This window comes from Salmo salar, chromosome 25 (genome assembly GCF_965601325.2).
Source record: "Salmo salar chromosome 25, fSalSal1, whole genome shotgun sequence".
NCBI classification, from domain to species: domain Eukaryota; kingdom Metazoa; phylum Chordata; class Actinopteri; order Salmoniformes; family Salmonidae; genus Salmo; species Salmo salar.
Window position 1 is genome coordinate 8,850,500 of NC_138315.1, and position 27,438 is coordinate 8,877,937.

Below are 27,438 nucleotides of genomic sequence, written 5' to 3' on the forward strand. Positions count from 1 at the left end.
TGAAAATCTTCAGTTTTAATAGTGCAGCATAACATTAGAAAAAGGACTTACGCAATTTCACCAAAGACTCTTAAAAGAGCCTGTGATGATAGGGTAAACTACGATGATCACACTTAAATAAATCTGTATACATCTTTTTAAAAGAGATCCATTAATAAAGGACAGGAAATTATCAAAACAAAATCTGATTGGACAGAGGAAAAAGTCATCCTGCCACCAAAGTACCTGAGAAAGAAAAAACAACCTTCATACGATATACTCACATCTCGTAAGAACCGTTGAAAAAAATACATTTTTGAAAATACGTTTTAAAAACATGAGCTTTGAGAAAATATATACAATGCACTTATGTATCTGGCACATCGCCCATCAATAAGAGACTTCAACATGGATGATATGGGGGAAAATCTGATAAATGTTTAGATAGGAAATAAATGATCAACTTTCATAGGATGTATACTTCCAGAGTGCCTGGGTTTTTCACAAGTAAAAATAGGCTACAGGAACCACATGTATTAAACATCAAAATACATCTCACAGCTGGTTTCCTTTGTGCATGAATCATAGCTGATGGTAATAAAAGCTACTGGCTAGGGTAGATTATTTTATTTTTTTACAATGTGAAAGTAACAACTGAGTTGGACAAAGGTAAAACATGCACTTGAGGGGCTGAACTTTTTTCACTTTACAGGGCAAGTTATTACTTCCTGCAGTTAGCTCAAGTCATAAAATGTCTTCCATCCACAGTGGGTGCTGGGCAAACACTCCATAAAGTTCTGTACACAGGTTGACAGCTGGTGGAATAACATTGAGAACATGCCCTTTGTCATGGTGTACATCAAGGGTTACAGAAGAGACAGTTCACTTTAACTGATCAAACATGTGTTTAAGTCAAATAAAATCATCAATAGAATAAGGGTGAGTGGGTGACTGATTTGCATTTCATGTGCTGATCAAACAAAATGTGTCAAATACAATTGTTGGATATAGAAACTATTATAGCATAAAATTGTCCGTTTTCAACAGGTGAAAGATATTCAATCAGATCAGGTGCCCATTCGTGGCTCTGCAATACCCACCGAAGTGGTATGAATAATCTCAGATGCAATAACATTTTCTCTTTAAGACTATGGGAATCTAATTGGATGAAAAATAGTGCTTCTGTAACATACTGGAAAATCCATGTACTTGGTCTGTCTTAAATCCTTTTTAGTGTCATAACAGCAAAGACTTTAAAAGAACAAAAAACATTGGAGTAAACAATTTTTCGGAGAACATGAAGGCTAGATACTCAGAGGGTCTTTGTAGTAGTCATTTTTCAAAATACTAACTAAAGAATACTTCATTCGAATTTCATGGCGAAGTACAGTATTTACACCTGTTTTGAGATGGTTACTGTTTTCGGTTGGAAAGGCAACGGCATTATATAGCAGCTTAGCTTAGTCGAGGGGTTAATGTTAGTTCCCATTCTAACACATACAAAAAGCTTAATCACAGTTTGCCTTCATGATCCAGCATTACCTGGCTGCCAGGGACAAGAGATGGAGAGAAATCAAATGCTGTAGTGCCGTCTCCTAATCTCAAACTTCTGAGACTGCTTGTTTACAGGAACTGCTACTCTGTGCTGATCAAGGGACAGGTCCTCCCTGTCTATATAATCTTATTCATTATGATCTAAAAGGCAAAACGGATCCTTTATCAATACTTTAACTCGAGACTATTTGTGAATACGCACAGATCTCTACATCATATGTGTAAGTCACCTAATAGCCTGATGATCAAATCCATGACCAACTTGTTCCACCCATACTATTTCTACATTAACGAGAATTCATTTTGCCTGCTCCCAAACCTACTCCTGTGAACAAGCAGCGACCCTTTCATTGTTACAAATTGCTGCCACGGGAATAACAACCTTGCTCTTCTTATGAAGCCACTCTGTCCCATTATTTAAACGTGTACCATTTGAAGTGGCCACATGACACTATGAATCATTGATAAAAGGCCGGCACCATCAAGTTTCTTTCTTTTTACACATCCAACACAGCAAAACACACAATCTCAGTCAACGACGAGTCGCATCAACGCTGTACAAAGTAAAAAGAGTTCATCTTGTAGAGATGGAACGTCAACTCCACACTGCAGAGAATAAATAGGTTGAATAAGAGGCACTGGGGGTAGTTCAAGGTCTCTGTTTGGTTGCTTCAAGATTGTCACTTCAGCATGCCGCTCCGCGCTGTATTCACGATCTGGTGAGAGACAGAAAAAGGTGAGAGAGTACACCTTGTTTTTCTATTGAAGACAGATGTTTGCAGGTCTTACTGACTTATTCTGAAATAAAAAGGGAGATCTGAAAGACATCCATTTCATGTGCCTGTTGTTCACATTGTCATATTTTTTTATCTTGCCGATATCAGGTCGTTAGATGCCCCAAGGAGGGTCTCAAACGCATTGTGACTAAAGCTGTGTTGCCTGTCTACTGGAAGTTGATGCTGTTGCTATGCAACTTCTTGTTAGCATAGCTTGTTAGCATACAACTTCATTAACAAAATCCATTGAGAACACACACCTATACCACTTAGCTAAGCTAAGAGTGACGTGAATAATCAAGTCAATAAACGCTGGGTAGTTAGATAGCATATAGTTAATATACTGGTAAGTTCTATATATTAGTAGCCAACTAACGTAAGGACAGTAGCTAGCTAACATACCGGTACATAAAAGCAACTGATGTAATGATATGCTACGTGGTTCGAAAGGCTAGCGAAGCTAACAAATTGCCAGACAACGTAACATGTAACGTAACTTCTTTGAAAAGGCATTACTTTAATACATTGCTCAACATTTGTCATAATTAGTTAAAGCAATGAATTTGTATACATTCTCGTCGGACTATATTCTGCCATTTTCTTCAAATCTGAAATGTTCTGAAGCCACGCCCATTTTCTGAAGAATTGCATTATGTGCTCCAAAAGCACAGAAACAGTGTAAACTGCTTGTATACTTCGTATTTTGGCGAATGTAGTACGACATTGGGTAACTTTTGACATACTAACTATATCCATACTATGACCAATAAGCATACTACATTCTCAATTTACGTCACAAATAGAACGGTTAGTGCGGTTAGTATGAGTATTCAAACACAGCTTAAGTCATCATTGTTGCTATGAAACCCACTGACAGCCTCCAGCTGGTTGCGTTGAGAAAAAAAACCTTGCTACATCATCAGCATAAATCCAGCAGAATACTAGCTGCATGTCTACCTTGGTAAAAATGGGGAGGGTATTTATCAAACAAATCCTGGATAGTCTGGAAGCTCAGAATAAGTACTCAATGGTTAGCTCTAATACAGCATTCACCAACAGCACATCTATGAGACACCATGTCTTCATCTAAAATGTATTGAAAACCCTAAAAAGGGAAAACTAATTACATTTTTTCACATGATGAAATCCAGATCCCTTGGAGTAGGTGGGCGATGGTCTTATCTAAAATATTTACTTGATGACCATCCTAAGTCATGTCCTTCCTCTCTCACGCAATACTGTGTCTAAACATTAAAGTAGATAAATGCATGACAGATGTTCAAAGACAAACAAATTACATGATTATAGGAAGTGAGTTAATCCAGTGTTTTCCTGACGATAAGTGGCAAATATCATTGGACAAATAGAGGAAATATTTGTGTCTGTTATCAAATCCAATGTTATTAGTCACATGCGCCGAATACAACAGTGAAATGCTTACTTACGAGCCCCTAACCGACAGTGCAGTTTCAAAAAATACGGAAAAGAATAAGAGATAAAAGTAACAAGTAATTAAAGAGAAGCAGTAAAAAAAATAACAATATATACAGGGGAGTGCCGATACAGAGTCAATGTGCGGGGGCACCTGTTAGTTAAAGTAGTATGTACATGTAGGTAGAGTTAAAGTGACTATGCATAGATGACAAGAGAGTGGCAGTGGTGTGGAGAGGGGAGGGGGGGTGGCAATGTGAATAGTCTGGGTAGCCATTTGACTAGATGTTCAGGAGTCTTATGGCTTGGGGGTAGAAGCTGTTTAGAAGCCTCTTGGGCCTAGACTTGGAGCTCCGGTACCGCTTGCCGTGCAGTAGCAGAGAGAACAGTTTATGACTAGGGTGGCTGGAGTCTGAACATTTTTAGGGCCTTCCTCTGACACCGCCTGGTATAGAGGTCCTGGATGGCAGGAAGCTTGGCCACAGTGATGTACTGGGCCGTTCGCACTACCCTCTGTAGTGCCATACCAGGCAGTGATGCAACCAACCAGGATGCTCTCGATGGTGCTGCTGTAGAACCTTTTGAGGATCTTAGGACCCATGCCAAATCTTTTCAGTCTCCTGAGGGGGAATAGGTTTTGTCGTGCCTGCTTCACGACTGTCATGGTGTTCTTGGACCATGTTAGTTTGTTGGTGATGTGGACACCAAGGAACTTGAAGCTCTCAACCTGCTCCACTGCAGCCCCGTCGATGAGAATGGGGGCGTGCTCAGTCCACAATCATCTCCTTTGTCTTGATCACGTTGAGGGAAAGGTTGTTGTCCTGGCACCACACAGCCAGGTCTCTGACCTCCTCCCTATAGGCAGTCTCATTGTTGTCGGTGACCAGGCCTACTGCTGTTGTGTCATCGGCAAATTGAATGATGGTGTTGGAGTCGTGCCTGGCCGTGCAGTCATGAGTAAACAGGGAGTACAGGAGGGGGCTGAACACGCACCCCTGGGGGGCCCTGTGTTGAGGATCAGCGTGGCGGATGTGTTGTTACCTACCCTTACCACGTGGGGGCGGCCCGTCAGGAAGTCCAGGATCCAGTTGCAGAGGGAGGTGTTTAGTCCCAGGGTCCTTAGCTTATTGATAAGCTTCGTGGGCACTATGGTGTTGAACGCTGAGCTGTAGCCAATGAATAGCATTCTCACATAGGTGTTCCTTTTGTCCAGGTGGGAAAGGGCAGTGTGGAGTGCAATAGAGATTGCATCATCCGTGGATCTGTTGGGGCGGTATGCAAATTGGAGTGGGTCTAGGGTTTCTGGGATGATGGTGTTGATGTGAGCCATGACCAGCCTTTCAAAGCACTTCATGGCTACAGATGTGAGTGCTACGGGTCGGTAGTCATTTAGGCAGGTTACCTTAGTGTTCTTGGGCACTATGCTGGTCTGCTTTAAAACATGTTGGTATTACAGACTTGGACAGGGAGAGTATGAAAATGTCAGTGAAGACACCTGCTTGTTGGTCAGCACATGCTCGCAGGACACATCCTGGTAATCCGTCTGGCCCTGTGAATGTTGACCTGTCTAAAGGTCTTACTCACATCGGCTGTGGAGAGCGTGATCACAGTCTTCTGGTACAGCTGGTGCTCTCAGGCATGTTTCAGTGTTATTTGCCTCGAAGTGAGCATAGAAGTAGTTTAGATCGTCCGTTAGGCTCGTGTCACTGGGCAGCTCTCGGCTGTGCATCCCTTTGTAGTTTGTAATGGTTTGAAGGCCCTGCCACATCCGACGAGCGCCGGAGCCGGTGTAGTACGACTCGATCTTAGTCCTGTATTGACGCTTTGACTGTTTGATGGTTCGTCAGAGGGCATAGCGGGATTTCTTATAAGCTTCCAGGTTAGGGTCCCGCTCCTTGAAAGCAGCAGCTCCAGCCTTTAGCTCAGTGTGGATGCTGTCTGTAATCCATGGTTTCTGGTTGGGGTATGTACGTATGGTCACTGTGGGGACGACGTCATCGATGCACTTATTGATGAAGCCAATGACAGATGTAGTGTACTCCTCAATGCCACTGGAGGAATCCCGGACCATATTCCAGTCTGTGCTAGCAAAACAGTCCTGTAGTTTGCATCTGCTTCATCTGACCACTTTTTTATTGATCTCGTCACTGGTGCTTCATACTTAAATTTTTGCTTGTAAGCAGGAATCAGGAGGACAGAATTATGGTCAGATTTGCCAAATGGAGGGCGAGGGAGAGCTTTGTAAGCATCTCTGTGTGTGGTGTATAGGTGGTCCAGTTCTTTTCCCTCTGGTTGCACATTTAACATGTTGATAGAAGTTAGGTAAAACTGATTTAAGTTTCCCTGCATTAAAGTCCCCGGCTACTAGGAGCACCGTCTCTGGGTGAGCATTTTCTTGTTTGCTTATGGCGGAATACAGCTCATTCAATGCTATCTTAGTGCCAGCCTCTTGACTGTGGTGGTATGTAAACAGCTGAGAACTCTCTCGGTAGGTAATGTGGTCTGCAACTTATCATGAGAAACTCTACCTTAGGCGAGCAATAGCTCAAGACTTCCTTTCGATATAGTGCACCAGCTGATGTTTACAAAAATACATAGACCAGACGGTGCTGTTCCATCCTGCCGGTACATCGTATAACCAGCCAGCTGTATGTTGATATTGCCGTCGTTCAGCCACGACTCCGTGAAGCACAAGATGTTACAGTTTTTAATGTCCCGTTGGTAGTTTAATCTTCCCAATAACTCGTCCATTTTATTGTCCAAAGAATGCATGTTTGCGAGCAGAATTGAGGGGAGTCTGGGTTTATTAGATCGCCTCCCACTCTTCAGAAGGCAGCCCGCCCTCCGGCCTCTCTTTCTCCGCCTCCTCTTCACGCAGATCACTGGGGTCGGGGCCTGTTCCTGAGGGTATCCATGTGTATGTGTGTGTATAGTGCGTATGTTATTGTGTGTGTGTGTGTGTGTGTGTGTGTATGCGCCTATGTTTGTGTTGCTTCACAGTCCCCGCTGTTCCATAAGGTGTTTTTTTTAATCTGTTTTTTAAATCAAATTTTACTGCTTGCATCAGTTACTTAATGTGGAATAGAGTTCCATGTAGTCATGGCTCTATGTAGGTAACCTCAGATTGTAACAGGACATAGAAAAAATTAATTTGTGTCTCCTTACCCTGTGACTGGCTGGTGGATCACGAGCAGAAGCTTTCGTTGTCATGGGAGACGGTGTGTAAGGGAATAAGGCTTTCACACTGTTCACTGTCCTCTGGCAATCTGAGGGAAGAGGATTATCCTTATGATCATAATCACTACCTGAATGGGAACAACTAGCATTCTGATAAGAATTGAGTGCAATCACAATATATCAAATTAGCGCCATAAAACGCAAAATAATTTAAATACAATCCCAGCGAGCCTAAAGGCAACCAACACTATCCATTGTCCTGGATTCAATGGGGCACATTTTAATTTGGGCAAATTTAAGTGTGTGTGTGTGTATACACAATTACTGTGAAAGTAAAACTTTACAAAGCATTGGCCAAGTAAACAGTAGGCAACAATACAAAGAGTAGCAAGTGTTTTTCCCAGTACCTTTGAATCCGATGTTTCGAGCGGCATATGAAGGCAAACACTCTTCGTAGCCCCACCATGACGGGGTCCCAATTGTTGTAGTGGCATAACAGAGTGGCGATGAAGAAGGAGAGGAAGACGGGAACCGCTCCAGCGAAAAACAGCCAGGAGAAACTCACCTGGGGACCGAAATATAGCAGTAAAGAATGTGATAGCTGCTTATATAGTACACCTATAGATGTACAGCAAGTGCCAGCTGCTTAACAGTGGGTCAAAAACATTCCAATACTTGCAATACAGCTACATGTATAACAATCACCACCATCTCAGAAGGATGGCTTCTTACAAGATGAGTGCATTGTACTTGAACTTCACTGTTACTAGATAGCATGTACTGTATTTATGAAATGAGAGTTGTTGACTTGACATCTCAACAGACTGGATATCCAACATCAGAAGCATGGGAGTTTTCGAACTATTGCCACAAAAAAATATGCTATTTTTAAACTTCAAATGATGCTATATCCCATGCAGTCTACTAAGGGAATAGCTTCTAAGGTTTCAAAGTTAGATCCCCACAGGCAAACAGACAAAGCTCACTCATAACCTTGCTAGATGATACCCTGTCAAAAAATTCATTACGCTAAGTGCCATGTGACAATGCATCCATCACAAACCAATTCCACTTTATTTGACCTATAAACTGACACACCACCTTTGGTAGAGCAGCCATGCTCAAGGCTGTGATGGCAACATGGACATGCAGTAATAATAGTGCCCTCTCTTACCTTCTGCATGCATATGTCTGCTATGATGGACAGTGGGATGGTGAGGCTGAGGGCCAGAGTGCCTATGAGGGAGGAGGTGAGGAAGCAGCCCCTATGGAGAGAACACACAACATTAGATTGAACACACAACAAGGTTACAATTAAATCAAATGCAAAAATGCCCCACTTATACAATAAATAACATTTTATCACTTGGCACAACTCTGCATATCACACTATGGCCCAGTGGTCACCAACAGGCCGATCTCCTACTGCGCTGGCCAATCGGATTGCTCAAATCACCGTGCCTACAGCTTCCACAACCAAAATTGGATACAGGCCTACTGAGATTTCATAACTTTTAAAACCATGACCAGAGAAAGACTGTTCATGAATACAGCAAAGAGCTGCTGTTTTTAGGAGTGAGTTCATGTCTAGGTTTTTATTCAGCCCCATCAACACTGTTTTTAGTCAACATCATTACATAACATGCTTCTCCATACTTCCACTCGTGCTGCAGCTGCAATGAATGAGTAGCCAAGTGTATCGATAGGCCTGCGTTTTTTAATATTATTATCAGTGTGTCGTGTCTATTTTAATATTGAGGAATATTTCACATTCTCTGGTCATAGGAACAACATGAATTTGTGCATAACGCAGATGCGGTCTGACTTGAGTGTCACCATTAGGTGGAAGACGGTGTCCCCTCTCTCTTGTCAGTCTCACCGGAGAAAAGGAAGGAGAGAGCAGGGACCGTGAGAGGCGGACCATCTGCTGCTCTCTCCCCCCATCCGCTGAGACTAATACCATGTTCAAAACAACTGGAAACTTCAAAATCTCCGACTTCCAACATTCAAGACAACTGAAAATGAGATCCGACTGGACAAAATTGTTTTGAACGGTCATCCAACTCGGAATTCCAAGTCAGAAACTCTAGCATCTTTCTAGAACTCCGACTTTCCGACCTGAAGATCACTGATGTCATGATTTGACCTTGTTTCCCCCCCCCCCCCCCCCAGAGTCCAGTAAAATAAAAAAAGCTTACTGCACAAACCTCAATACTACAGAACAGTTTTGATAACGTTACATTATCTGTTTTTTTAATATGAGCGGTAGATCTCGGCTTGCTTTTTGACTGTGAAAGTGATCTTGACTGGTGACCACTGCTATAGACAGAGGGACGAATCTGCACAGTGTTTCTGCACAGTGTGTGTTTCTGCAGTGTGAATAGCAGAGTGGACAAGGAGTAGTAAACATATGTGGTCATTCAATCAATCAAACCAATTAATCCATCCATTCATCAACCGAGACGCACCAGAGCCAGAGGAACTCGGAGAGCACAGTGCCGATGAGGCCGTTGATGAGGATGTAGGTCCACACTAGCTTGCTGGGCAGCTCAAAGGCCTCAAAGCCTGTGTAGTGAAGCACAAGGAAGCCTGGCCATAGGAGGAGCAGGTTGAACAACCCCACAAATCCTAAGAGACACAAATAAGAGAAGATGACTACTTTATTAATACTGACATGTTGACATTTAGCACTATTTGCAGGTGAAAATGTTATATATTACATATTACAAACATTTAATTGAATATAATTACTGTATACACAATTCAGGATCATTATATGGAGTTATATCAGTGAAGAGCATCTGAAAATCAGCAACAGACCAAGCTGCCACACCTGACTCTAGTAAGATGTTTAAGACCTAACTATGATCTACTTACCAAAGAACATAGGGATGTCCAGCTTGTCCTCCCGGTCCACCTTCCTCTTGATCATGACGATGTAGACCGCGTACAGCGCAGCCCCAGCCAACGACCACAGGGAGCCTGAACATTACACGACTTCATCATGTTATGTTATGCTAATACATCCCTTTCTCATGGTTACTCTCAAAATGTTTTTTCTGCAATGCAAGCAAACGTGACATCGTGGCATGGCTTGCACGTCTAGAGATGATTTAATGCTTAAATAATACAATGTATTTATATAGCACATTTCCAGGACACAAATCAAGTACAGTACAAGGCATGACAAATACATACAATATGAAGTGGGGTAGAAAAGTAACAGGAGGAAGGAAAAAAGACAAACAAAACCAAAAGGTTTTGAGGAAGGATGTTTATCTGGAGCACTTCTATCTCCATTGTTACCTGTAGCACCTTTCCCATCGGGGCTGTCCATGCTGGAAAAACTAACCAGAGCCACTCCTCCCATGCTATGGGGAAAGGGACCAGACAAACAATGTAACTACAGATAATAGTAAGAACCCAGAGTAACTACAATTATTCAGCTGATGTCATGGCTTACCTCAGAGCCACAGCTAAAAGCTTGGACAGAGTAAAGCGGTCACTGCTGTTACTGGGAAATACGGCCGCCAGGATGAGGGTGAAGAGACCTGGTGAGACAAATACCAGCGAGAATACGAACAACTTGTTCAAGGTGACATGTTGAAATACCCATTCTGTAGTTTTCTAACATCGTAACATTTCTTTGCAACAAAGTTATTACAAAGGAACAATAATTACCTTCTTTTTTATTTTTTTATTAGAAACATCCATGTTTTTTTTATTGTAAGATCCTACATGTAAAATTAGCTGAGTAAAGTCATATTTAGTCTACGGACTCACCTGAAGTGGAGGACAGAACGTTCACTATGGCAACCGGAGTGTCAGACAGGGCCTCTTGGTAGGAGAGGTTGGCTAGGAACCACTGTGGGAGAGCAGGAGGGGGATACGTGTCAGCATGACACACTTCTGACGTGTACCAAATATGGTAGATTGACGATTACTCATGTGTGTAGTCTTCCCTCAGTTCTGGGTCATTGCTCATGTGGGAAATGAGTGATGATACAAAGATTTGTTTACATGCGGAAAGTTTGTAAGATAAATGAGTTCAGGATTCAGCATGCATGATGTGTTATTTTACACTAATTTACACTATTCATGAAGGGCAAACCCCAAAGCCATGACTTGTTGGGGGGGGGGGGGGGGGCATCATTCCAACACTTTAAATGTTGCGTTTATATTTTTGTTCAGTGTAACTTAATTTCTCAGAGATCCAATTTTATTTCAACAAAATAATGTTGCAGGAATGCTAATCTTATCGGTTTCTAACTACAGAAAGGATTTCAGAACAATCTGAGATGGTGGGTGTCACGACTTGCTGAAATGACATGGAACGACCCTGGGGGTATTCTTCAGCAAACACACTGCAGGAAAATTAGTAGTACTTCCAGCAATAACTCATCAATGATAATAATAAACTTTGTAGTTAACTCACCTACTACTTTTGGAAGCAAACCACTCGATTTCGTCTCTGCGTTATATTGGTATCGAACATGTCACCCTCCCTAGGAGAGGGGGTGACCTTGATAATTTATTGTTAAAACGAGAGGCTGCTAGGTTCTTTAACTTAAAGACCCTTGCTCCCTTCGGTCTCAACATAGACTTTGATCTGAAGCCATTCTTGTGACTATTGTGACTTTGCCACTGTAATTGTTTGTAAGCTTGTGTAGTCTAAAATGAATCTATGATCGTATGCTATCCATTTGTTTTTTGTATGCTGTTCTTTGTATGCCATTTTTATATTTGAGAATTAACCAATGATATTAGGCCACACTTGGCCATGATTACAGACACCTGTGTGTCTTTTGACACTATATAAACCAGTCATCCCGCAGTGTTTGTGATTATACCCTGATGAAGACAGCTTGGCTGTCGAAACGTTGGATATTACATTTTTGCATCTGAGCTCCTAGAGTGTACGGCTCTCCCTTATTTTCAAAAACTCACCTACTACTGACAGTGAACAGTAATGTGACAAGTTTAACTAGTTAGATTAAGTTGACAGACATTAAAAGATAGAAAAAAAAGCCTTTATTGCCTTAGGCAATTGAACCAAATCCCAAATGTATATAGTCCAAAGATGTATTTAAGATACTGACTTTTCTTCCTCCAACTTAATACGGAGGTGCCCAGCTAGTATGCTAAAGTTCGAGAGTCTACCAAGTCAATAAGTCTACAGACACTAACAAAACAAGTTCTCACACTATAAAAATTTTACTCACCACAAAGCAGAAGAAGAAGCTGATCTTGGCCACGTCGGTGACGGTGAGCTTGCCCACAGTGCGGAGCATGGACTCCTGGTCCTTGGCGGCGGGGAAGGACATGCGGGACAGCTTAGCTTCCAGGGCCTGTGTAGATGGGAGCTGGCGCACCTCCATGATGTTGCTGAAGCGCACCCGCTGTTTTTTAGAGGCTGAGAAGTGGGAGGATAGAGGGGTGCAGAGAGAGCGAGAGAGATCAGTGTTTTAGGCCTTTGTGTCTTTGTATAAGAAGTTAATAAACTTGTAGCTAGATGGATCACAGCATGACAAATGAAATGAACGAGACAATGAACCCTTCATCTAACGCATTATTTTATTCTACTTATGTAAAAAAGCAATGAGTATGAGTATTTAGCACTCATACAATGAGTATTTAGCACAGCCATTTTCTAAAAAGCATCCGGTGCCCTATACTGGGCTTTTGGCACAATAATAGCATGGGATTGAATTGGGCAGCTTTGATTGGACACTTGAAAGTGTAGGACCCTGGAAGCAAAAATGTACGTAATCTCCAAATGTACTATAATCATTCTATAATGATCAACACATAGAGAAATATGTAATCGTTTCATAATGAGAAACAATTGAGAAAACTAAGCCAGAGGGTCACTCAAAAGGTCAGACCCAATTCTCATGAGACAACCTTTTCTTTCACATTGTTTATCAACTCACTCTCATGGGTCAAACTTGAGGGCCATCACATCCCACAGCTCATCAGAAATACTACACCAAACATCTTGGTTAGATGTAAAATTGCGCAAAGACGACCTAGACAAAAACAACAAAATTACTTAGATTTCTTGACTCGATTTTAGATTCATTCTGATTAAATATATACTGGCTATTTTGTTGCTATGGCATCTCAAGAGGGACAAACGGTAATATTGCCACTTTTTTCTAGATTTTGAAGCGAAGGTCTTTTAATGGAGTATGCGAGACAGAGACGTTAGCGTCGCCTAGCCGAGTTCTGCTTGGAGCAAACCGAACCTAATATGTGGGCACCTTAAAAGGTACTTTTCACGGCTGCTCTATTTCACTATATATGTCTACATATCATATGCGCCATAAAAATTTTGAATTTTCTCACTACACGCATATACGAGCGTTTCTGCATCCCACCAGTAGAAACGGGCCAGCTACATTTCCTGGTTGTAAGCAAACCACAAAGAGGACAGCCCCGTGGAGGTGTATTGAATTGATGTGAGACATATCAAAATGTCTGTTTGTAGCCAGCACTTTCAGCCAGAGGACTTCGAAACAGAACAGTATCTCAACTGATGGGGTTGCCATGTCATCAAACTTTGAAAAGTGATGCTATTCCATCGATGTTCTCCTTCACTTCAAAGAGGAAGGCATCAGCCAACATTAGCGCAGTATAAAATAAGTCAAGCTGAGGTAACGTTACCTGGCTAACGAATTACATGTGTTTATCTAAACCAACATCTAGCTAGCTTTCATAATACGCTGGCTAGACATTCCAAATAATATGAATGTAATTAGCCAGCTGCTATCTGGTGATGTGACTTGTAACTTTGCAAGTTAATCTTAGCTTCGTTAGGTTACATTAGCTCGCTTGCCAACTGCCGCAGAGGATAACATGACTAACATTGTGCTCTATTTTGAGTCCGATCCCATCAACACCTGCAGTGGCATCAACATCAAGCTCAGTACCTGGAACATCTTTCACCTAAAATCTTACTAAAAACGCACGGAAAACGGTACCGGAGCGCCAAGTCTGGGACCAAAAGGCTCCTTAACAGCTTCTACCCCCAAGCCATAAGATTGCTGAACAATTAATCAAATGGCCACCGGACTATTTACATTAGATACATTTTTCCATGACTCAATGATGATGAAATAAATATACTGGAGCTAGGCATAAACATAGTCCGTGTCTTGTCATAGCTGGTGTGTTTACAAATGGGCTACAACTTCTACTGTAGTTCTCTCTGTATTGTGGAGGCATAGTTGATTGAAGGCTTGAAGACTACATTTGAGAAAAGACAGTATTAGTAAGGGGCTGGTGTGGGTGACTGACTGGTGGGTTTTGTGTTTGAAGGATAGTATGCATGAGGGTGGTGGGTGGATATAGTACCTTGTTTGAGTGTGTATTGATGGCACCGCCCATGGCGGCAGACTGACCAGGGTGGCATTTTCTGAGCTAGATGCACCAACAACACATAAAGCCTCACATAATTCTGCCCCAATACAACAAAAATGTCTCTCAACCAATGGCATATGGGCTTTTTAGGTGAGCGCTGATACCTCCCTGTGATAAGCAGTGCCCACTTTGTCAAAGGCGCAAAATATTTCTCTTGTCCATTCCCAGCGCGCCTCTCCAGGGTGCTCTTAGGAGAGGTCGCAGAGGCACTACACCAACGTTCCGTCTAAAAAAATAATCGAACATAAATCATGTAGCAGATAGAGTATGTGGATGTTTTCTGTAGCCTATAGGCTAGAGATTAAATGTAATGAGATGGACACTTTTTACATCATGCTGGTTTCTCCGATCAAATAGCCTAAGCTAAATGGCGCTCAATCAAAAGAAAATGCGCTGTAATGTTAACATATCCTAAAAAGAGGACAGGTCAAAGTAAAATGGACAATCTGGAATGGACAATCACAACTATTGTCCAGGAGTTTATCCCCATTGTCATGATCAGTGGTTTCAAGTTTTAATCTGTACATTTTTGACAAGCTGATCATAGCGAAAAAGAAAATACTTCTGCATTTCCCACTGTGTAAACGCATTGCAAATAGGCTCACGATAACTCCTGATAAAGTTGGGTAGCTAATATTAAGAGCTTAATTAGCCCAATTGAATAGTCACAGAAATCAGGACCAATAAAGCCAATGCTACAGACGGTGGGCCTACCACAAGGATGGGCATTCATAAAATTCCATTGTGGGCAGACATGGTAGGCTACACCCCAGTAAGCACAAGCCAACGTCTTTTGGAAGGTAGGCTTACCACATGGATGGGCATTCATAAACTGTAGGCTAGTAAGCATGGACCGATGCCTTTTAGATGTTTATTTTTGTGCAGTTAGGACCGGCCTTGGCCACATCCACGGACATTGGTTTTTGGTCCGATCCGGACCAAACATGAACCATCACATACGTCTATGTTTGGTTCAAATTTTGTCTGGTCTGGACCAGCCTTGATTTGGCCCCAAAATTGATTTTTTTTTTCAACTTTCATTCAGAACAAAAAATGTGCCTGATTTCAACAACTGGAAAAAATGTATTTTTCAAAGTCCGGAAAATATGTATTTAAACATACGAAAAATACTTCTTCACCTTTCATTCTGAACCTAAATCGAACATAACTTCAATGTCATTTTGGTACTGAGACTACTCAAGTTTTGCAGGGGGCTTGCGTTTTTTGGTTTCGCCTTGGGCAGCAGAACAGCAAGGACCAGCCCTGATTGATGGGAACAAAGTAGTAAGATGTTGGCTGATCACTGACTACTGTGTGTCCTACAGACTAATCCTTCTGCTAATGACCTTGACACCAGTTTTAGTAGTACAGAGCCCATAGAGCCATTTGATGAAAGCTTTCAACCTGGAATAAGCTCAAAATCATCTGATTTTGAAACAAGCCAGGACAGCCAAAAGTTATTTATGAAAGCACAATACCCTCAAACAAAATAACCATTATAAACTGGGTGGTTCAAGCCCAGCATTATTTATTTATTTAAATTGTATTTTAATTTCACCTTTATTTAAACAGGTAGGCAAGTTGAGAACAAGTTCTCATTTACAACCGCGACCTGGCCAAGATAAAGCAAAGCAGTTCGACACATATAACAACACAGAGTTACACATGGAGTAAAACAAATACAGTCAATAATACAGTAGAAAAATAAATCTATATACAATGTGAGCAAATGAGGTAAGGGAGGTAAAGGCAATAAATAGGCCATGGTGGCGAAGTAAATACAATATAGCAATTAAAACACTGGAATGGTAGATTTGACAGTAGATGAGTGTGCAAAGTAGAAATACTGGGGTGCAAAGGAGCAAAATAAATAAATACAGTAGGGGAAGAGGTAGTTGTTTGGGCTATTTATAGATGGGCTATGTACAGGTGCAGTGATCTGTGAGCTGCTCTGACAGCTGGTGCTTAAAGCTAGTGAGGGAGATAAGCGTTTCCAGTTTCAGATTTTTGTAGTTCGTTCCAGTCATTGGCAGCAGAGAACTGGAAGGAGAGGCGGCCAAAGGAGGAATTGGCTTTGGGGGGGTGACAAGTGAGATATATCTGCTGGAACGCGTGCTACGGGTGTGTGCAGCTATGGTGACCAGCGAGCTGAGATAAGGAGGGACTTTACCTAGCAGGGTCTTTTAGATGACCTGGAGCCAGTGGGTTTGGCGACGAGTATGAAGCGAGGGCCAGCCAATGAGAGCGTACAGGTCGCAGTGGTGGGTAGTATATGGGGCTTTGGTGACAAAACGGAATGCACTGTGATAGACTGCATCCAGCTTGTTGAGTAGGGTGTTGGAGGCTATTTTGTAAATGACATCGCCAAAGTCGAGGATCGGTAAGATGGTCAGTTTTACGAGGATATGTTTGGCAGCATGAGTGAAGGATGCTTTGTTGCGAAATAGGAAGCCAATTCTAGATTTAACTTTGGATTGGAGATGTGAGTCTGGAAGGAGAGTTTACAGTCTAACCAGACACCCAGGTATTTGTAGTTGTCCACATATTATAAGTCAGAACCGTCCAGAGTAGTGATGCTGGACGAGCGGGCAGGTGCAGGCAGCGATCGGTTGAAGAGCATGCAATTAGTTTTACTTGTATTTAAGAGCAGTTGTAGGCCACGGAAGGAGAGTTGTATGGCATTGAAGTTCGTTATTATCATTATGTTGGTAACCAGTTTAAAAATAGCAATAAGGCACATCGGGGGCTTGTGATATATGGCCAATATACCATGGCTAAGGGCTGTGTCGTAGCACTCCGTGTTGCGTCGTGCTTAACAGCCCATAGCCGTGGTATATTGGCATATACCACACCCCCTCGGCCTTATATCTTAACCTCTCTGGGCTAGGCGGGACGAAATCGTCCCACCTACGCAACAGCCAGTGTAATCCCGTGGCGCGATTTTCAAATACCTTAGAAATGCTATTACTTCAATTTCTCAAACATGACTATTTTACACCATTTTAAAAGACAAGACTCTCGTTAATCTAACCACACTGTCCGATTTCAAAAAGGCTTTACAACGAAAGCAAAACATTAGATTATGTCAGCAGAGTACCCAGCCAGAAATAATCAGACACCCATTTTTCAAGCTAGCATATAATGTCACAAAAACACAGAAGACAGCTAAATGCAGCACTAACCTTTGATGATCTTCATCAGATGACACACCTAGGACATTATGTTATACAATACATGCATGTTTTGTTCAATCAAGTTCATATTTATATCAAAAACCAGCTTTTTACATTAGCATGTGACGTTCAGAACTAGCATACCGCCCGCAAACCTCCGGTGAATTTACTAAATTACTCACGATAAACGTTCACAAAAAACATAATTATTTTAAGAATTATAGATACAGAACTCCTCTATGCACTCGATATGTCCGATTTTAAAATAGCTTTTCGGTGAAAGCACATTTTGCAATATTCTGAGTAGATAGCCCAGCCATCACGGCTAGCCATTTAGACACCCACCAAGTTTAGCCCTGACCAAACTCCGATTTACTATTACAAAAGTTTGATTACCTTTGATGTTCTTCGTCAGAATGCACTCCCAGGACTGCTACTTCAATAACAAATGTTGGTTTGGTCCAAAATAATCCATCGTTATATCCAAATAGCGGCGTTTTGTTCGTGCGTTCAAGACACTATCCGAAGTGTAAATAAGGGTCACGAGCATGGCGCAATTCGTGACAAAAAAATTCTAAATATTCCATTACCGTACTTCGAAGCATGTCAACCGCTGTTTAAAATCCATTTTTATGCAATTTTTCTCGTGAAAAAGCGATAATATTCCGACCGGGAATCTGCGTTTAGGTAAACAGAGGAAAGAAAACAAAGCATTCGGTCGACGCGGGCACGCGCCTGAGTCTCACAGTACTGTAACCAGCCACTACCCAAACGCGCTACTTTTTTTCAGCCAGAGCCTGCAAAGCCACGATTCAGCTTTTTGCCGCCTTCTGAGAGCCCATGGGAGCCGTAGGAAGTGTCACGTAACAGCAGAGATCCTCTGTAATGGATAGAGATAATCAAGAAAGGGAAGAAATTGTCAGACAGGCCACTTCCTGCATGGAATCTTCTCAGGTTTTGGCCTGCCATATGAGTTCTGTTATACTCACAGACACCATTCAAACAGTTTTAGAAACTTTAGGGTGTTTTCTATCCAAAGCCAATAATTATATGCATATTCTAGTTACTGGGCAGGAGTAGTAACCAGATTAAATCGGGTACGTTTTTTATCCAGCCGTGTCAATACTGCCCCCTAGCCCTAACAGGTTAAATATACTAAACTGTCTACAAGACCTCCTCAAACTTTTTACACCTTTGCAGTCAGTTCTTTGGCATGGGGGAAGAGGGGCTGTTAGTATACTCTCCTAGCCTATTCCCACTGTAGGTGATCATACACAACTAGACTGTCTACAAGTCAAGTCCCCCTCAAGTCCCCCATTATTGACTCTGAATGTAACCAAACACATAACAGTCTACTCTACCCTTTCTTGTGTACAGATGAACATGGTTTAGTGTATGGCTGCACATCCTCATGATCAGTCTTCATGTTTTATACATCCTCATGATCAGTCTTCAGGTCAAAGCAGTGGGTGGTGAAGAACATCGCCAAAGCCTGCTAACCAGCTGCCATTACCCAAAACACAAGACATTCAACCAGTTGAAGAACATTCCGGAACCTGCCTGGAACATTCAACCAACACAACATCCATATTCAGTTAGACTGATGTAGCATAATATAGAATGCCTAGTATGCTCACAACTGCATTGCGGTATAGACATTGCTAGCTGTTGTACATAATATTTTGTGTGTACTGACAAGTGACTAAATGATTCCAGCTGCATCTGAAACTAATAAAGTGTTGACTTCAACTTCAGGATCAATTCATTGTGATATTAATAAATTGTATTTGGATAAACTAGCTACAATCTTATTGCTAAAACAAATGATGCAGGGAGTTGGTTAATCATTTAAAATAATTTGTTGGCAAGTAAACATGTTTCAATTAAACAGTAAATTAATCTGTCAATATAGCATATAAGTAGACATGGCTTGTAATCAAGACAGCGTTTATTTGCTCTGGAGAGTTTACAAAGCAGTATGCAGGAACAGTTATGGCAATGTATGACATACAGTAAAAGAAAGATACCATTAACGCTTATAACACTAGTTCTAAAAAGGGAATACTTGCATATGGTGTGTTTGGGTGGTGCAGTGAGGTGTTCGGAGTCACTTTGATACAAGGGAAGATTGTTATGGGACCTTTCACATCTCCACTTGAGTCAACTTCTTTGTGTCCAAGCAGTATTGTCTGTGAGAGAAAGGCAAAAACCACCATTAGACAATCATAGGCAATCACTGTGTACTGTTTATATTCCTAGTGTAGCAGCATGGTGTAGAATGAGACATCCCACAGACACACACTAGCTAGCTAGAACACACAGGTATAGTTACTCCAAGACTAATATGAGTCATAAAGCCAAAGTCATTTCTTTACTCTCTGCCATCATTATCAAAACACTTCTCCAGCTTTGCTCTTAATGACAGGCACTGAGGCAGTGACAGGCACTGGGGCTAACTAGGCATTTTAGGTAGAGCAAACACAGCTAGCTTGGCTTGTAGTAATACTAGCAAGGCTGGTTATTGCCGAATCGATCATCAAGTTGTACTGTACTGAACAACACTGCCACATGTAAAATGAAAGGTTATATTGCTACCTGGCTACTGACAGCAAAACAACTTGTTTGTTACTTGCCCTCCTGAGTCCTGGTCCAGCTGGTCTAAGCTGCCACCGCTGCTTGCCGATCTCGCAATTATTATTTATCCTTGCTGTCTCAACTTGTCTTCAGTGTATTCCGACTCAAATAAATAGGGCTGCATGTCCTAAAGAAAAAATAAATGTTGTCCAGCTCTTCTTGGAAAGAGGAATTATCAGTAGCAGCCATTAGCTAGGTTTCCTCCAATTGGCGACAGATTTTCATGAAAAAATTATCATCTGCATTAAGAAAATATGCACATTTTACCACCAGTGGTGCGTTTACACCAAACGGACTGGTGGATAAAAATTAGTGCACGATGACGTAGTGCACACAAAATTAACTTTTTATGTACCCAATCAAAATCTAATGTTCAATGTGTTTCCATCCCATTTTCAACTCCACCGATAGTTTGGTCACAAAAACTTTTATGGTAAATAAGAATGTTTCTAAACACTTATACATTAATGTGATTGTTGCCATGATTATGATAATCCTTAATGAATCGTGAATAACGATGAGTGAGAAAGTTAAATGCAGAAATATCATAATCCCAAGACATGCTAACCTTTCATCAGTGGGGGGGGGGGGGGGCGTCTAACTTTCTCACTCATCATTATTCATGATTCATTCAGGACTATCCGTAATCATGATAGCATACACATTAATGTAGAAGTGTTTAGAAACATATTCTGTTCGTATTTACAATAAAAGTGACGCAATACATTATTTACAATTCATTTCTATTAGGTACAAAATAATCTGAAACACAATCACAACAAACAACAAATGCATCCAACAAGTTTGTAGTCACAAACTTGCTGTAATCATTGCGTGCTAGGAATATGGGACCAAACACTAAACTTTTGAGTACTTTAATACACATAAGTGTATTTGTCCCAATACTTTTCGTCCCCTAAAATGGGGTAATATATACAAAATGTGCTGCAATTTCTAAACGGCTCACCCGATATGGATGATGAAAATACCCTCAAATTAAAGCTGACAGTTTGCACTTTAACTTCATAGTCATTGTATCATTTCAACAACAAAAATGTGTCACTGTCCTAAAAAACTTTTAGAGCGCTCCAGTGAACCTGTAAACTAGTACATCCCCGGTTTTGAAAAGCCTGCCTTCGAGGGTCGGGAACAATTCATTGGGCTCCCGTCAGGCTCTATGTAGTCTCTTTACAAAGCCAGGCAAAATGAGTCAACCTAGAAATCCTGCAATGTCCTGGCAGATAGTCCAATGGCTCTATTTTTTTATTTAACTAGGCATGTCAGTTAAGAACAAATTCTTATTTACACTGATGGCCTACACCGGCCAAACCCGGACGCCGCTCGCCCAATTGTGCTCCGCCCTATTGAATTGAATTTATTTGGGGTAACAGACATATACAACAAAATGTACAATGTGGACCCAGAGGATATCACTTTAAAGCATTAATTAAAACGCTTGTTTCCAAAGTGGTCCTTGATGGTAAAAACAATAACGCATATAATGGGACTCCCAATCACAAACAAGGACGACCATATCTACTCACTGCTAGCGTGATCATGCAATTGGCAAAACACAAAGGCCACAATAATTGCAACAAAACATGACTCCATTCAATTTTAGATCAGACAGCAGGCTTAATCAATCAATGACATCAATCATGACATCTCCCGGCACAAAAAAAAAGAAGAGAAAAAAAAAGTCCAGCTTTTGTGCATAATTATGTCTGAAGCACCCTCTCATCACTCATAATTATGTAGAGGCTGGAAAAACACCCCAAAGTGTCTATCGATGAAGCTTCCCTTTAACAGTCCCATTCTACAACCCCATTATTTGCCAAGGTCTTTACATGTAAAGATCAACCTTAGCCAATAGCAATGTGTCCAATGATTATTATGTCTTGACTTCTGAGTGGAAACGCATCTGTATGTCCTGACCTCTTTTTATATATATATATATATATATATATATATATTTGTATGTTCGTATATATAATATTTTTCTTGTTTGTATGTTCACCTGCAGACAGAAATTAGCTGTTGGATAGATCTGGTACAACAAATGTGTACTGAGTGTGTACTGAGATTGTTGTACTGTACATTGTCCCTCTTCAAATAATGTTTTTTTTTTTTTTTCAGAGAAAAATCTAGAATGGTTGCTTGTGATATAAATCATTGTTGCTATGGCTTTGCAATTCATATACAAGGGACTCTAGAATTCGAAATGTTTGGTTAAATTTTTGCGACAAGATGAGAAACCAATACAACGAGGGAGGGAGGCAGGTGGGCACCGGTTGCCAGTCAAATCACAGGACCATTCGTGTTTGTAGCCAGCGTGGGAAATGAACACCCGCCAAATAAGGGTCGATTTTGACATTGGCGAGTAAGAATGTCTGTTTCACAAGCCACATTGGCAGGTGGTCTCACACAGCATTTGGGAACAGTTTTTTTCATTCCAAACCCCAAATGTAGAAGCTGGTGAAATTGACCTGAAAGGCTACTAAAGTGGGACTTTGTCCTCGTGTTTCTTGGTTAGTTACATCGTTTTGTCACACACTGGGTTGTTTTTCAATATTAGTTTGAATTTGCTGCAACTCTGCTGCTAGCGCAGACACAGAGATTCTCATCTCTGACAGACAGATGCAGAGGGGCAGTTGAACATATTTGTTTTGCTCCTAAATGTATTTGTGTGCTCCTAAATATCAACACATGTAGTCCTTGTAAAAAATGCCAGCATTACAGCCCTGAACTAACAATAATAAATAAGCCGTATCACTCAGCATTTTGTGGCAGGGGAGGCACTTTGTTGATTCTTGATTGATGTTCAGTTGTAGAACTGTTTATCGGTTTTACTTTTTTATTATTTTATCAAAGTTATTTATTTTAATTAACCTACATTGGTTACATTGGTTAAAACACTCTGGTCACAAAAATGTAATTAGCAATATACCACATTACTTCTTACTAGTAATACATTTATTGTTTTAGAAATATTACAAAACACGCTCATCAGTGATTTGCAATACATTTTTGGTGTAACTATGGCAAAAATATTTTGGCTGGTAAAAAATCTGAGTGGCTGGTAGATGTATAAATCTACCTGCCAGTGTCTGGTGGACTTAAAAGTAAAATGTCCCACCCTGGTTGTAGCCTGTCGAGAGGGCCTATGTTATATCTAAAAACCATGGACATCAATAAAGAAATTCAAGTTATGTGAGGCTCCTTATCCCCACTGTGGTCAGGATTATCATATTCTGTCTGTCAATCATGAATTTAACCACAGCACTCTGATGTAGAAAACAAAGATTGCCCATAGGGTGAAACAAGTAGCCTAAATGATTGAACATGGAAAAGATCATCTCAATCACCAAGACAGTCCACAGGATTCCTACTCTCTAACATGATGAAATATTGATTATTGAAGGTTTCTTTAAAAAAACGCTCATTAAACAACCGCTGCTCCCGAGTGGCGCAGCGGTCTAAGGCACTGCATCTCAGGGCTAGAGGCGTCACTAGACACCCTGGTTCGATTCCAGGCTGTATCACAACCGGCCGTGATTGGGAGTCCCATAGGGCGGCGCACAATTGGCCCAGAGTCGTCCGGGTTAGGCCGTCATTGTAAATAAGAATTTGTTCTTAACTGACTTGCCTAGTTAAATAAAGAAATTTAAGAAAATATATTTTAGGCTTTGTTTACCAGCTGAATAAGGCAATATGATTATTTATAGATCTTCATCAAATATTTAATCTACACGGATGGTTAGTCGGGTAAAGGTTTTATTTTTATATATAAAAAAATATATATATTTTAATACTCACTAGAATCACAGTCTCCATTGACACAGTTTGTCTGTTCTGTGGGAAGGTCCTGAAACTTCACAGGAACGTACAGGGGTTCACTCTGAAGTAAGAAAGAAAGTCTTCAACTAATGCACTCAACTAAAAGCATTTCTTATCATCACATTCATTACAGTATATTCAGCCAGCCAACAGTAAAATCAAAATGTGAGTCAGGAAGAATACAAAAAGCAAATCAATTATACTCACTAGGGTATGGTCATTCAAACTGGTGTCGTTGATACAGGGGGTAAAGTAGGCCTCAGCAAACTGTGGAAAAATACTGTAGGTTAGACTGGGCTGTTTCATCATAGCAAATCAACATTACCTTTGTATCAACAACCACTACAAATATACTGCATGAGCTTAGCAACAATTTATCTTTAGAGGGAAACAACGTTTCGTCGCCCCCATGTGGTTGTGGGACGTCAGTGCTATACGTACAAAGGCAGCGTGTCGTCCCCGAAGACTGCCCGTGCACTGCTGCCTCCATGGCCTCCACAGCAGGAACCCCAGCAGATACAGCACAAACATGGAGGTCTTGGTGAACGTGCTGAAGAAGGGCTTATTGTACTCCTGCCGCTTGAATATGTACTGGGGGAAAATAGAGGTGAAAACAGTATGACTTACTGTTCAAATGTCTGGCACGTCAAACTGATCCAGTGCAGATTAAAGAACAAAATAATTAGGGTGAAGTCACTTTGAAACTATTGAGATGTGGCTATTCCTAGTACAGTGCGGGGGTATTAAAAATGTCTGGCTAGATATTATGAGCATCATGGCGAAAACGTGACCCCACTAGTAGGCAAGGTGGAGCTACTACCATATTCCTAGTCAATCCTTTCAGATCTACACAAGTGCCTATGGGGTAGGGGTTAGTGGTCAAGCATTGTCGTGCAATTGAGCACTAGTCTTAAGATTGAGCATATTATCCGAAATAAAGGGTGCCTATCCCAGGCCACCCATTTCTGCAATGGTGCTGGTTTTCATTTCTCCCTGTACACTGTAATTGTCTGTAGATTGCACCTGCCAATCAGTTCCAAGCTGAAAAAGCAAATACAAGAAGTAGGAATGTGGCCCACGAAACCAGGGGAGATGTGCGCCCCTGGTCTACAGGAAGTGCTAGTGTCTTACTGAGGTGAGCTCAGAGGAAGCCACCCAGATGACGTCCACCAGCAGGAGGATGACCACCCCCAGGGCCATGCGTCTCTGCTGGGCCACCGTGCTGCCCTGAGAACCCATCCGGTTCATGATGAACACCCACACCATCTGGACAAACATGTTGTTACACACAAACACACACATTTTCAAAACTGTTCATAAACAAATACCAAAAACAGATATCTGGGAGATGTTATTCAGATGTGACACAGTGACAGCACCTGGAAATCCTAATACAGGATTCTTCAGAGTTTTGGACTTTCTGACTCGGAACAGGCAGGAATCTGAAACCGTGTCAAAGTAGATAATGAGAAACACTGTCCAACAGTCCTATAGGGAGTGCACAAAATTCATCAACCGCAATCTACTATACGACATATTGTTATACAACACTGAACGTTACTGTTTGGGTCAAAATCCATATAGATATCTGAAACCCAGACAAAGAGGATATAGGCTAGGCCTAACTGTTTGGTGACAATGGTTTCACAGGACACAAGAATGTGGGTTTTCTTCAGAGCTGCCTCAGCCAAAAATTATTTGTGATGTTACAAACTAATTTTAACACATTCTAACATCTGTACACTTTTCAACTGGTTTACCCATAAATATTAGAGTTTACAATATTTTTTTAAGAACTCTTTAGGATCTTACCGGGTTGACCCCAGGAAAGGCACGTTGGCTCTAGGAGTTGCTGTGCAGACCAGCTCAGGAAAGAGGAACACCAACATGGGGCTTCACAGGCACCATACTTCACATGCAATGAAGTGGGAAAACCAAATAAGAACCTGACAATGTTCATTATCATAGCTAAGACAATTCGAAAGGTAGGGCTCCACACAGACGGGTATGACGGGACTATTCACTGATTAGTCTGAAAAGTCATTGATGAAGTATGCTATGCTCTCCTAATAAAAACACATAAGCCTACAGCATTCCTGCTAGATTTGACTAAATGCTAATTTTTGCACCACCTGAGTAAACACATCTAGCTCTCTCATGGGTCAAAACAGGTCAAAACAGGGACCAACCTGAACTTGTCCATTATGAAACTGTTTTAGTTGGAAAACGCACCAGCACTAATGCACCTGATCTTGGAGGGGAAATCAAAGGTGCCTTAGGGTCAGAGCTTGGTCCTTTTGAAACATGGCCTATCCACAAGGGGACTTGAGACGACTCATGAGACCATAGCCCTACTGGTAAAATGCACATGACATGAGGGGGTACTTCAGGAGTACTCTGGGCAGAGAAAAAAAATCCGTTGGTGGTACAGTAACCGAAAAAGGTCGTGAACCACTGGATTAGTAGACAGGGAGCGGCTCATGAATGAACGCATTCATTGTTCATAATGTTTGCTCAGTGTTGCCTTAGCTATGCTAGTCTACTAGGGAGGAATCATGTGTGCTAACGTTACAACTATGCAGAAGTTGATTGATCCTTTGCATAGGGTGTTTCAGATTTGCATTATTTAACTAACGTAGAAAGTAGCGCTTCATTCACAGCAACATCAAAGAACTATGGAGTAAATTCCCGATGAAGGTCAGAAAAAAAATCCTGGTATTTTTAGCCAAGTAGCTAAATCGAATAATCACGGTTAAGGAGGAATGCACAACATACATTTGTCAAAGGGGTGAGAGGCACGTCACTCTGAGTCTGACAGATTCCTGTCTGTAACACTATAACGTTAGAGGTAATGCTTGCAGAGGTGTCCTTCATTTGATAATCAGATATTTCTAAGTAGCTCACTAGCTCGATTCATCATTCATAGGACAAACAAGAGCGAAAGAGGGGGTAATTAGCTTGCTAACTTACTAGCAAGATAAACAATTTTCTTACTCTGTTCGCAAGGACTCACGAGCTTGTTAACTAGCTGAAACATCATGCCGATTAGACAGCAGTTATCTAATTTAGCTACTTAGTTTACCTGAATTAGTTTAAAATTAATGTAACAAGTTATTTTTGCAATATGGGAACTGCAGTACTAGAGCCATCATTAGCCAACGCGTGAACAAGCTAGCTTTCTCGAAGTTTACAGCTAACATTAGCTACAGAGTAGCTAGTTAACGTTACCATCAACAAATCATTCGTATTAAACGTTACCTAGCTAGCTAGGCGGTAAGTAGGTTTCGTTCTATTTTGACGTGGTCGTTCATTCTTCGTCTTTGCAGGCAAATACAATAGCTTGATCATCGGTAATACGTGTGCGATGATAACACATATCTAAACAAACTGGTTTTGTTGTAAACATTAACAATCCTTATGATTCCTGCTCAGGTGACTCTGCTTAGTCATTTAAA

The 27,438-nt window shown here is 41.2% G+C and overlaps 1 protein-coding gene across 2 annotated transcripts; it reads right to left on the minus strand.

Moving 5' to 3' along the window:
- On the minus strand, positions 1–27,438 carry LOC106586111 (solute carrier family 35 member F5). 2 transcript variants are annotated; one of them, XM_014172980.3, is made up of 17 exons: positions 27,242–27,438; positions 25,796–25,892; positions 25,363–25,425; positions 25,115–25,249; positions 24,425–24,574; positions 24,191–24,250; positions 23,963–24,044; positions 12,140–12,330; positions 10,701–10,782; positions 10,381–10,468; positions 10,224–10,288; positions 9,795–9,899; positions 9,386–9,545; positions 8,092–8,182; positions 7,325–7,482; positions 6,906–7,006; positions 1–2,249 (listed from the first exon to the last, which is right to left on the minus strand). In XM_014172980.3, exons 4-16 carry the CDS (start codon positions 25,247–25,249, stop codon positions 6,925–6,927), a joined length of 1,449 nt encoding a protein of 482 aa, XP_014028455.3. In that variant the 5' UTR covers positions 25,363–25,425; positions 25,796–25,892; positions 27,242–27,438; the 3' UTR covers positions 1–2,249; positions 6,906–6,924. The 2 variants fall into 2 exon arrangements, with proteins under 2 accessions (XP_014028455.3, XP_014028456.3); XM_014172981.3 differs by lacking the exon at positions 27,242–27,438 and adding an exon at positions 26,173–27,204.